Below are 12,830 nucleotides of genomic sequence, written 5' to 3'. Positions count from 1 at the left end.
CCCTAACTGAACAAAGTATTTGTTCTATAGCATATTATTGGGCTTACAATATAACAAAATCATTCTAATAATCCATATAAATGTAGACTCCTTCAAGCTCGACCACGTATTTTTATTGTCAAAGAAAAAAATAGGCTTAGTCAAAGCGAGGATGCCTGAGATCAAGCATGAAGAATTTACTGAGCATCAAGCTGCACTTCTACTTTATATAAAAAGTGATTTGTGAATCTGGCTTTTAAAAAGTTTTGATTCTTTGGGAAAAGGGAAAGTTTTAGATTTTCAAAAAAGATTTTAAAGCTCAATATATATATATAAGATATTACTAATGATCATATATCATTTTCTGACTTAGTGAAAGTCCCCTAAATAGTCTGTATTGGAAAAATACAGATTCATCTTCATTCCCTATTTGGCAACTGCTAACTCTAAAAGGTTCCGTCTTGTTCTTTGCCTAAATCTTCATGAAATAAAATATCTGCCTATTTTTAATCATAATTTGTCCAGCTGCAGCATTGCTGTGAAACAAACCTGATGCAGATATTAGCGCCGAGGAAGTTGAGCTGTTAAAACACTCATCTGTTCTCTGTCAACTTGGCTTTGCTGCTAGGCCCACAGTAATATCTGTGCAAAAGAGTCTTGACAAAAATCAACAGACCCAAGTTTTTACCCCCAGAATCAACACTAAAAATACAGCCACCACAGAAACATTGCTGGATATTTCCCTTAAGTTTTGTGTTTCTCTGAATTAATTACCTTGAACTGTTACTTTATTTCCTAGAATTTGTCAATATAATGATTTCTAAGAAATGAAAAGGTGCAGTTTCATGCCTCTCCATTTCACTCTTCCCAATCCTCTAGAGAAAGGACTAGGCCTATGGAATGTGACAACTACTATACGGGACACAAAGTCGTTCCCAAAATACTCTGCTGCTTAAAATGACCAAAAAGCACATACCCTTCAGCCCAGACACACTCCAATGTACAAGTACAGCAATTGTTAAGTCAGCATTCCTTAAACTTGGAAAATTAAAAACTTGGGGGCATTTGTTAAACATGCAGATTCCTAGGGTCACACCCTCAAAGAATCCGGAGTTTTAGGAGGATCTATAGAGTTTATATATTTAACAAGAACTCCTCAACACCCCTCCCCCCAAAAGTGATTTTTAAAATTGAAATATAATTCAAATACCATAAAATTCACCTTTTAAAAGAGTACAATTCAGTGTTTTTTAGCATATTCACAAGGTTGTACAACCATCCCCACTATCTAATTCCAGAACATTTCATCACCCCCAAAAAGAAACCCCATACATATTAGCAGTCTATCCCCAAGAATAAGGACTGGATCATATTTCTAGATAGGTGAACAGGCAAAATGGTATTTGTCTTCTAAAGGTGACCTGTTTTTCAGAAGCCTGAAAACCTCATGTGTTTCAAGGTTGACTCATGGTATCTGGATATGTTTAGTACTATTCAGTTCAACTCACAGTCACTGATTATAAGCTGTTTACTTTTCAAGTTGAAAGCTTATTAATTACTAGATAAAATGTGCTATGATTCTAAAAGAGCATTTAAAGGAGATGCATTACCAGTATTGTCGGACAACTATCTTTCATCCTTTTACAAAAAGGCATATAGTAATACTAATAAATGATCTTTAAAAAATATTTACAGTGAAAAAAAGATTTATAGGGACAGAGAGATTTTGAATACCCAGAATGCTCTAATTTTTCTCTGTGTTAAGGATTCTCTTGGACAAAATGGACTCTTGCCTGTCTGCCAGTTAGCATAAACAAGAGATCTAGATGTAAGTAGTATGTTAGGCCTACTTCACCGGGAAGTTGGAGAACAGCTAGACCTTGACCATGAAATGCCTTAAGTAAGAAACGACCGCCAGATGGTGATACAGTCCAAGCTGCAGTGCAATACGTCCACGAGGCACTGGAACACGCAGGAAATTGCTCTATTCAGTGGAAATTTTCTGCCATTACTCCTCAGCAAAAAAGGAAAAAAAAAAAAAGCAAAATGGACTAGATTACTAGGACATGGATAAGAGGCAAAATGTCAAGTGGACTTCTAAAAAATGAGTTTGAAAATTCTGATAAGACCATCAGAAAAGCAGGAGACCAGAAGGTCCTATTATGCCTTTTTAACCAATGTAATCAGCAGTTCTAGTGCTGGTAGCTGGATATTTATTGTATATCTTGATATAATTCAGAGGCCCTGGGGAAATGATAAAAAGGTCAAACTATTGTTTGATTAAAAATGCCAAACAATGGGTGCTGATGGGAAAGGACCTGAAGAGGGAAGCTGGAGCCCACCAGGCACATCAGCAGAAGCCATTTCATGGCGAAATTCTGTTAGACCACAGAAGAGCACCTGGGATATGACGGCAAGAGTCTTGGACTGAGAGACCCGAACAGACGTTGAGGATTGATAAGACTGACTTTTAAAGGACAGGATAATGGGGGCTTCTTAAGAGAAGCAAACACCATTGGTCTATTTGTCACAGAGACAGACAAGGGTAATCTGGCTATCTGCTCATGTCAATTAAAAACCAAAAATTTCAAAAAGTGATTTCTAAGTTGGCCGATTTAGAAGCTGAGAAAGGTGAAGGGCAGCAGTTGGCTTGGAGAAGGTAAAAACATACAGGAAAAGAGATGTCAAGCTTTTAGGCCAGTGTGTGGCCCAGAAATACTCTCCAGAAAAGCCTGCCAGTATCCTGTCCTCAAATCTTTGCGACTTAAAAATAGAAGCCAGAGAGTTTATCAGCAAAAACTGGGTATGAATAAAACCAGATGGTGAAGACAAGTAACTACTCTCCAAAACAAGGTCTCGTTTTCAATCTACTTTCCGCTGATACTATACGATAGAGTTCCTTTTCTATTGTACAATCTAACTAATTCATAAATTGGGGGTCTTGGCCTGTAATCTCGCCCTTCACTCCTCTCCAGTGGGGCCCTAGGCTCAGTCTTCCTCCTACTCACTGTACTTCAACACTGGCCCTCTTGTAGTTTTTGGAACGTGTTTATTTAGTGGGAAACGACAGAAGGGTCCTCAGCAGAGGAGAGACATGATCTGATACGTGTTTTATGAAAATCTCTCTGGATGCTATGGAGAATATGGGATAAAAGAGACAGGAGGTCAAATGGAAAGACCAATTAGAAAGTTACTAAACAATCTGTTACTAATAATTGCAATGGAGGCCTTTAAAAACGTATTAGATGCTTTCACAATAGAATTTCCAGACAATGGAAAGCATTCAAATATTCTATATCACTTTGCAGATAATCATTAAAATAATTTATATAAACCAAAGCCACATGCTGTCTTTACTCAAAACCCTACCAACAAAAATTATACCATGAAAATAATTTGGAACACTGCTACACTTCAATCCCGAGGACCATAATTTTTAAGATTATACTCTATATTAAAACTGTGCAACTCCCCATTCTAATGAAATAAATATCCATGGCTGGATAATATATAGCTCGTTTTTGAGATGCATTAGTCTTATTTAATAAGCATTATGTTTATCAAATGCCAAATTCCAAAGCAGGCAACACGAAGAATTTTAGTCCATGAGATAGATATATGTACACCAGAAAGATTTGGTTAGGTCAGATTCAGCAGTACCCTTCTCAGAAAATCTGCCTCCTTACACAGCTGCTGTTGAGTGGGCTGTAGGTCATGTGACTCACCCCAAAACTACCCTTGACCACGGCATACTGGGCAAGAGATGGACAACTAGCCTGAGGTGAGCCATCCCTGGACCTATGACTATGCAGGCTTATTTTAAAATGTGAGCAGGACCAATTAGGCTGTCCCTTAGAAATTCCATCTGAAAGACTTAAGAGATTGCCAAGACCTGACGATACAAGAGCTGAAAAGTCATGGTAGATCTTTCTGAGATATTTTAGGCTCTGTGCAAAACAAAGCTACAAAGAAATAGGTCGGGAAAGAAGGGAGAAGACCCAATTCATAAAGAGTGACAGAGAGCAATACAGATGAGTGTCTGGAGTTTCTCTGGCACCTGTTCTTGCTGAGGTCCACTCACTCATTTTTTGCAGGATTCCCTCTATATTTATAATAACCTCCCACTGTACTTCAGCTACTATGTCTGGGTTTCTAGTTCTTAAAATGTCTTAAGACAGAAGGAATTCCTAAACATATTAACTTAATTTTTCTCTTAAAACTCAAGAGCAAAATTATTTTTCAGCCTGTAGGATTTCATAAACACATTTAAATGAAGACAATGAAAGTAATTTCATTCATTAGTTCTTTGTTCCTTTTTCCTTCAACAGCTATTGCTTGTGTGACTAGGTATATAGCAGTGCACAAAAGAGATACGGCTTCCTGTTTCGGAAATTTATAATCTAGTGGAGGCAATAGGCTTTTCAAAAATAATACACAGTAAATAAATAACCAGCAACTACAGGGTGCTATTGGAGAAAGTAAAAGGAAGGACCTACTTAAAGATGGGTGATCAGGGAAAGCTTCTTAGAGGAAGTAACATTTAACCTCAGACTTGAAGGAGTTAGCCAGGGAGAGTGAAGAACACATTCTAGGTGAAGGGAAAGAATATGAAAACGGTTTTAACTTGAACAGATAGTAAGTGTTCCAAAAAATAAAATAAGTTCACTGTATGTATTAATGCCTTTTTGTATGTTTTAAAAATTTAATCATAAAAATAACAGAATATATTTAGTTATTTTACTCAATCCATGTATAAAAGTTTAACCGCTGTGAGTTTTTCTGCAACAAAAAATACTATAAAATTTTGTTAGTTATTCCAATGCATGATGACCTGTACGATTTTTGTTAGAAAAATAACTGTCACCCTGAAACTTTAAATCAGTGATCTTTGTTTTAATTATGAGAACTAAACCACCACCAACTGAACACTGAGGGTTACTCAACAGGTTCAAGGTACATAAGGTCTCTGTGAGTCTTCCAAGTAACTGTGCGTCTGATTTTATTGTAGCAAAGTACCACTCCTATTTTTAGCAGTAAGCACGTACCTTTATTATAAAGTATGAGGTCTTTACTCCCCCACTGATCATCTTTCTTAATTATTCCACCCGCTATATTTCTTACTTAAAGGCGCCGATAATGACCTTCCATGTTCCCAAGGGTACTGATACCTGCCTCTAGAACAGACATTGCAGACAAATGGTGATGCAAGCATCGCCAGAATATAGCATGTATGACTAACAATAATATTCCTCATCCCTCAACAATGTCATCTGTCTCCCAGACGCTCTCCGAAGCGTAGAAGCCGCACGACCAGCCATCCTTTCCTCTCACCACTACACTAGAGGAAAACATGTCATCAACAAAACTTACCCCAGATGACCCATCATCACATCCTGTCCTGTCTCCCTTTGAAATCTGTCTGGAATTCAACCACTTCTTACCACCTTCACTGCTACTAACTTGGTCCAAACAACCCAGATCACTGCAGTCAGCTCCTAACTGATCTCCCATGTCTCCCTTTGAACCCCAGAACCCCCCTCCCGATCTTTTCCAACAGGGCAATTTGAGTGACCTGGATAAAATACACATCAGAGCATGTCTTTCCTCTCCTCAAAACTCTCCAGTGGTTTCCCATCTCAGTCCAGTAAAACCTAATTCTCTCCAAGGGTCAGAAGGCCCTGTTAAAATCTGCCACATTCCTCTTTCTTTCATATTTGACTGCATGGCACTTACCACCTTTGATATACTACATATTCTACTAGGCCATTTGTTTGTGGTCTGTCTCATCTGCAAGGATAACAACTAATGAGGGCAAGAGTTTTATCTGCTTGTTCCTTCCTGCTGTACCCCCAAAGTTGAACAGTGTCAGCCTTTAACTGGACTTCGGCACATGTTTGTTGAATGAATAAGCAAATATTCCTCTAAAAGTCACAGGAAGCACGGACAATGGTTCTGTCATGGTAGCTTGAGGTTTCTGTCTCTTTCAGTAAAGACAAAATTGATGATAATACAAGAAAGCTGTAATACAACCAATGTGAGAAAAATAAAGGCCTTGTAGGTGGGAGAGAAGTTAGGGTCCAGAAACAAGATTTTAGAGAGAGTTTTTTCCTAGTCCTGAAGATTTTTATTGCTAAGTAAAAGTTAAAGCAGCCAAGTTAGGCAAAGCATTCACCCTACTGACTCTCGTGGCCAATTACTACTTGTGAAGTTTTCAAGAAATTTTATATTTATAAATGTTAGGAGTCTTAATCTTCCTTGTATCAGCCCATTCTGATGCATTTTAAATTCAATGTGTTACTTGATAAAGGTGTTAGTTAACGCTACTGTCATAATAAGATTGCAATATATAACCAACACATATCAAACCAACATTCTATATACATCAGACTTACAAAACATTATATGTCAATTTTACCTCAATTTTATAAAATTCAACATATTTCTGTTTGAGGGAGGAAGGTGAGGCAAAGAGTAAGAATATTATATAATGAATCTACTCTTCAGATAACAGCTTTAAAAAACTGCCTTCAAGGGGGGATTATACTAGGTGGTATTTAATAAGATATTTCAAGTAATGTCATTTTTTAAAAAAAATTACCCTTCTAAAAAGAAAGGAGAGGCAGGAAATATCCTCTAATTTGAAGGGTCAATGATTTCCTTAAATTTCATGAAATACCAAGTTACTATATAAAGCTGAATATGTTTGATACTCTAAAAATTGAACTATCTGGAAAGAGTCAAATTCAAACACCAGCTGTCAGTTATCTTGTCAAGACTGAAAAAAAAATAATACTGTTTTCCTTATGCCTTTTGAAAGAAGGTGGGGAAAAAAATACTTTTGGAGGACTACTTGAATCACTCGGCAAAAGGAAATAGAATAAAACTTCCATTAAGGTCAATGGCTAGAATTTTGGTTTTAGCAAAGAAGAATCTCAACTGGGGAAGGAAGGGTCACATTTAGAAAGGTAATAAAGAACCAACAGCTAGCTCCCCCTCTCTTAGGAATCTCTGAAGTCAGCCAGTTTATTGAAGAAACTGAGAGCAACTAGAAGGGCTCGCCAGGTAGATGAAGCAGAATGGAGGGTAATATTATTAACTGAATATTTACTACATAGTGGGGACAGCGCTAAGCACTTGAGAGTTGTAGTCTCATGTCATCCTCTATATAAACCTGGGAGCTTCATTTAACAGAGAAAGAACCTGAGACGTGTACAGATAGGTCAAGCGATATGAACAAGGTGATACAGGAAGGTCAACTAAAAAGCCAAACAGCTTAACTCCAATATGAAGCTGTCTCTATGTTCCTTCTTCTTTAACTGAATACATAGCTGGATTTTCCCCATCAGGGTAACTTCTCTCACAGGAAAACAGAAGTGATTGAGCGTTTAGAGCCAGCTCACTCCCCATCTGTATGCAACGTCAGAGATCAAGTAAATGACTACAATCACCCAATGAGTTTCATTTTGTTTCGTATTCATGAACTCTAATCTGATCCAGGACCTTCCCTCTAAAACAACAACAACAACAACAACAACAAAACCATGACAAAATAAAACAAAAACCTGCCCTTGACCACAAGGAAGACTTTTACTGAATAAAAACAATTCAAAAGGTCATGCTCAAAATACTTGGAAAGCTGCTTGGTGGTAACTACTAAACCCTAGCATATGCTTGCCCTGACCCAGCAATTCCACTCGTAGATGTATACCCACAAAAGTGCATACGTATGTTTACTAAAAGACAAGTTTAAGAATGTTCACAGCAGCACTCTTCATAATAGCCCTGATCTGGAAACAACCCAAATGCCCATGAACAACAGAATGGAAGAATGGATCAACTGTAGTATATTCACACAACGGACAAACAAACCATGCCTAGAGGCAACTACGTGGATGAATCTCATAAACATAATGATGAATGAAAAAGCTAGACAAACAACAGTTCATATTGGATGGTTCCATTTATATAAGGTTCAAAAACTAATCTATGGTGGTAAAAGTCAGAATACTGATTACTCTTCAGAGGGGTGATTGAAAGGGCAGCTACGGGGACGAGATCCTCAGAAAATTTTTTGAAAAACTAACACCTTACCATCTGAGAATTTCCTAGCCTTCCATTTGCAACTAAACATTAATCCATAACCATCAAAACTTGAACTGTTTTTCGTTAAAAAGAGAAAATATGACAAAATGGATGATTCTATTTAAGACTATGTTACTATTTCTTTTAGAATATTTTATCACATATGAAAGAATAGCTTTAATGTAAATATTTTATTAACTCTAAGAAGGAAAGGGGCAAAGAGAAAACACAGACAGGCAGGATATAAAAGTTTACCTAAAAATTTCCTTTGCAAAATAATACTCTGACAAAGATGAGTTAGTGGAAAGAATGAATATCCTGAAGCGCAGTCCAATATTATTTCCAATAGTTTGTTTTGAAAAGCTACTTTACTCTGTTAAGGGATGTTATTTATTTCCCTGCTTCACATGATGCTGTGATTGCAACTTACTCCGTGGTGTGGAAAGCTATGCAACTTCCTAAAACAGCTACAAAGCACAGGTGGAAGAGACGAGAAAGTAGCATCTATCTGTGAGCTCTTATTAATTTTAATGAGCCCTGAGATCTTTCAAACAGTATGATTGTGAATCACAGTTGACAAGTGATGAGAAGACTTATAAATTTACTTTTCTTTTCCTTCCCATAAATGTTGCTAATTTTCTTAGTAACTGACATTAGAAATTCAAGTATTTTCAAGATGAAATTTCCCGAGAAACTGTGAATCTGGGTTCCAGAAGACCCAGGGATGATACTCTAATATCAGGTAGGGACAATTTTAGAAAGTCACTATTCTAGTGAGCACCATTTTGACTTTGAATAAGGCTTTAGCTCCTAATTCTCCATTCTTCCTGTAAGTAAATTCAGATAGGAATTTTAGAAACTAATTTGTAAGTAAAACAAGTAGGAGAATTAATGTGTTATCAGTCAGGTTCTCTAGCTGTTATATATTCAGAATTTGAGAGCTAATTGTGTAACCCTCGGCAAGTCGCTTGACCCTTTATCAAAACATATTGCAAATGCTTAAAAATCTTACATGCCTACAAAATGCTCTGCACCCTTCAAGTACTGGGCAACTGCCAACTAGCAGCTCTGAAAAGCAAAACCCAGCTATGCCTGAATATATAATAGTTACTGCTGTAGTAAGCTGAGAAATAACGTTATGCTTTATATAGCTTATACATTTCCTCCTTTTAAATCTTATTTTTATAATTAAATTTCTAGCTCCTAGGGTGGTTAAAATAGACTTTTCTTTTAAGAAAGAGGAAACTTTATGTAAGAAAAGTAATATCGTAATACAAAACTATTTAGATTACATTAGGCTTGTACTTTTGATGAATTACTCCAGCTTTTAAATTTAAGACAAGTATATTTTATATACATTTATATTCCCAATTTAAAAAAATTCTTCTCATCCAGCAAGTTCCCATCATTGCTAAGACTGTCAAACATTTTGATGGTCAGTACCTGTGGTATGTATGTGTAATATTGCTTATTTCTTCAAAACAGTAAAGTAAATAAGTGTAGCCATCTAACAAACTAAAAGCAATAAAATAAATAAATAAATACTATAGATACTTAAGAAATTGTGCAAACTAATTTTTGAAATATTCTACTGTCTAAAAATATAGTTATATGACGCAGAAACTTTATCATTTCTCTATTTTCTGGTAGGAATCTCAAACATCATATACAGAGAGGTATCTTATGAACGGAAGGTTTAATTACTATAAAATTTTCATTTATATTCACTCAGAATATAATGCATTACCATTACAAAAACCTGATCCTAAATTCATTTAACTTTCAAGGTCCTTTATATTAGTAACCCATTACTACAGAGATATAGGCTTATTATGAATTTAATTATAGAAATTTACTCATTTTACTTCCTAGGAATTACATATGCCTTCATATTCTCATTTCTCACAAATAATAAAATTGCAATTCAAATAGTCTTTACTGAAAAAGGCAAACGGAACTTTTCGGTCAGTATTTATGGCTTCGAGTCACAGGAAGAAAGAACAAAAGAGCACGGGAACCACTGTGAGTGGCACTCTTTTCCGTTTGGCTCAGGCAGGAGAGATGGGTGTCACTGTACCTCACAGAGCAGTAGGTCAATGATGTGGAAGACCATGCAAAGTGGGAACTTGGCAGTGAAAAGAGTCAGAAACCACTGAGACGCGTACATATGAGCTTCCAGGTTCAGGTCACAGAAATGGCTGTGCAGGTCCGGTAACTGCTCCTAAAAGTCAAAGTGGGAAATTTAGGGAACAGAACACTGAAGAAGCTTTATTTCCTGCCCCGACTGCAATGCATGGCAAGCTTTCTACGAACACTTTGAATGTACTACAGCCTTCCCTGAATTGTATGGAACTACGCAGAAGTGATGACAGGAGATGAGAATTAGGGAGATGACAGATCACTGAGGAAAATACAGACAGACCTGTTAGGAACAAATAACAAAGATCATCTCTTGCTCACTTGACTGGTCTTGTTCCCTTGGGAAACGCTCGCTCTGACAGAGAACCCACCCGCCGTCTAAGGAATACCATGACACCAAGACCCAGTGACAGTCCCCCATTTGGGTCCAACTCCTACCTCACTAGGAAAGAAATGTATTTAATGTCAACATCATCTGGCTCTACGATACCACTTCAGTGTATTTTTTTTTGACAATTTAGAGAAGACCGAAACGTATCCAAATTGTTAAAAACCTATCTTCGCTATATTAGAAAAAGTGGCGAAGTACAGAAGTGGCACATGTATAATGCATGAAATTGAATGTCTCCTTAAAACGACTTTATGCTAGCTTTGTCTTTTTTCCCTAGTTATGCAAGTAAATGCTTTTCAGGAGAATACAAGGCACAGTGCAAAGCGTTAGCATGGTATTCCCGTAACTGAAAGACAAAGGCAGCGCTATGTAAAAACCCACTTTAGTGTTGTTTGTATAGACAGCAGAAACAAATACAAAAAAATCCACTCCTTGCACGAGATGCTCTTTGAAAACCACCCAAATGTGCCCATCTAGTACTTTAAATGGGGGGGTCCAGTGCTCATCCAGTTAACAGACAAGAAGTGCTAACAGAAAATGTGTTTGGGTTTCTTCATAGCACCGTGAACTTGCTATTCATTTATCAGGTGCAATTATTTGACTCTCAAAGCGCTGAAGAATTGTGACCTTTGAAAAAAATAGCACTTCTGTATATGCAAGGTGAAATGCGAATTATCCCAAATACTTACTTGGAAGAATTAAATCTCTGAAAAAGAGCCTATTGCTTTGAATGTCCATAGTTGCCAGATTCTTCTGCACAATCTTTCCCCCCCTCCAAGCTCATTTGTCATCGTGCTTATAGTTCATTTGACATCCCTCCACCCGTCTGTTTCTTCTTCACATTGAAGGTCTTCCACCCTCCTACACCCCTTCTCCCAGTAAAGCTGTCCTCAACCTCACTGCAATCTCTCCGTTCCCAGCCCCCCATTCTTACAGTCTCCTCTGGCTTCACTTCCCTCTTCAGACACCGATGGAGCTTCTGACAGGGCACGTCAATGCGCTCCTCTGTGTCTTCTGCACCATTCCACTAACCTTCTCCCCAACCACTTCACTTTCACCAATATGGAATCAATCCGTTCACGTATTTTTTTTCACATTTCTCTTAGGTTCCCACAACCTCATATAGAGAATACATAGATCCATCATAAATGTAAGATTTCTAACCTCAGGTGGAATTTCAAAGCTACTCTGATTCCTTTTATCAACACTAGTCCATAAGTTTGCCCTTGCTCAAAATCTTTTTTATTATGTAATGTTTGACATATATATGAATGTTTCTCAAATATATAAATTTATATATACATATTATGAAATAGTAATAATATTGGCTGAGATTAGGAAATTATGTGGGGAAAATTTTACAGTACATCCCTGCACTATAATACTTTAGGTGTTTTTTAATTCTCTTACCAATATCTTTCTGTTTCATCCAAGTGTTCTCTTCATGTGGACTTAAATATGGTACTGGTACTAATTAACATAGAGAAAGCTCTCAAGTATTTCAACTTTTATTATGTCAATATCTTCATTTCTTTACAAATAATACTCAGCAATCTCTTCACTGACTTAACTCACTATATTCACACTTCAAAGTGTATTACAGTTGAATATTTAAAATGGAAAACTGTTTTTAAAATGGTCAAATGGTTAAATAAATATTTTGTAATATGAAGAACAATGTAGGTATTGGTCAGAAACCAAATCTACTTGCATTTTCTGTAGAATTCCATTAAACTTTCACAAATCGTTATTGTTCATCAATTTTATTAGATTTTTTTTTCTATAACTCAACCAATCCCCGAGTGATAAAAGCTCCAAAATTTTACTTACCTGCATTAGTCTCTCCAACTGATAGAATTTGCAATGAAGATCTTCAAAGTTGTTTTTGTAGAGGTCTCGTAAACCATAGTCATACATGATTTTCACCAGAACACAGAATGCTTGCTCCTCTGGCATCTACAGGAAAACAAATACAGAATATGACTGAATGGCATTTGGCCAGGATGTCAGACAATTTTCTTCATGTTATTTGTCTCCCACATTAATGGTTGAAGCCCTCTAGTGAATTAAGCTGTTCAGAGGCAGCCTCCTGCAGTGATATAGGTAAAACCTGCCTTCAAAGCTTGTGGATGAATTTTCCTCTTTTGTGGATTTTAATTATCCTTTCATTCATTCATTCCTTCATTAAGCCATCTTACAAATAGGTAATACAGGCATGTGATTCAAAAATCCAAATAAT

The 12,830-nt window shown here is 36.7% G+C and overlaps 1 protein-coding gene across 2 annotated transcripts in view; it reads right to left on the bottom strand.

Moving 5' to 3' along the window:
* The window catches only part of RABGAP1L (RAB GTPase activating protein 1 like), a 424,365-nt gene that overhangs the window by 149,151 nt on the left and 262,384 nt on the right, over positions 1 to 12,830 (bottom strand). For both annotated transcript variants that reach the window (XM_019725918.3, XM_019725841.3), the window contains exons 16-17: positions 12,422 to 12,547; positions 10,139 to 10,282 (exon numbers count right to left, since the gene is read on the bottom strand). In XM_019725918.3, coding sequence (XP_019581477.2) covers positions 10,139 to 10,282; positions 12,422 to 12,547 — 270 coding nt within the window. The remainder of the gene's footprint in view (positions 1 to 10,138; positions 10,283 to 12,421; positions 12,548 to 12,830) is intronic.

Source organism: Rhinolophus sinicus, chromosome 11, assembly GCF_057876585.1.
Source record: "Rhinolophus sinicus isolate RSI-liver-muscle chromosome 11, RSI-T2T, whole genome shotgun sequence".
NCBI classification, from domain to species: domain Eukaryota; kingdom Metazoa; phylum Chordata; class Mammalia; order Chiroptera; family Rhinolophidae; genus Rhinolophus; species Rhinolophus sinicus.
The sequence above is the reverse complement of the archived record's forward strand: the minus strand, read 5'-3'. Positions and strand labels throughout refer to the sequence as shown.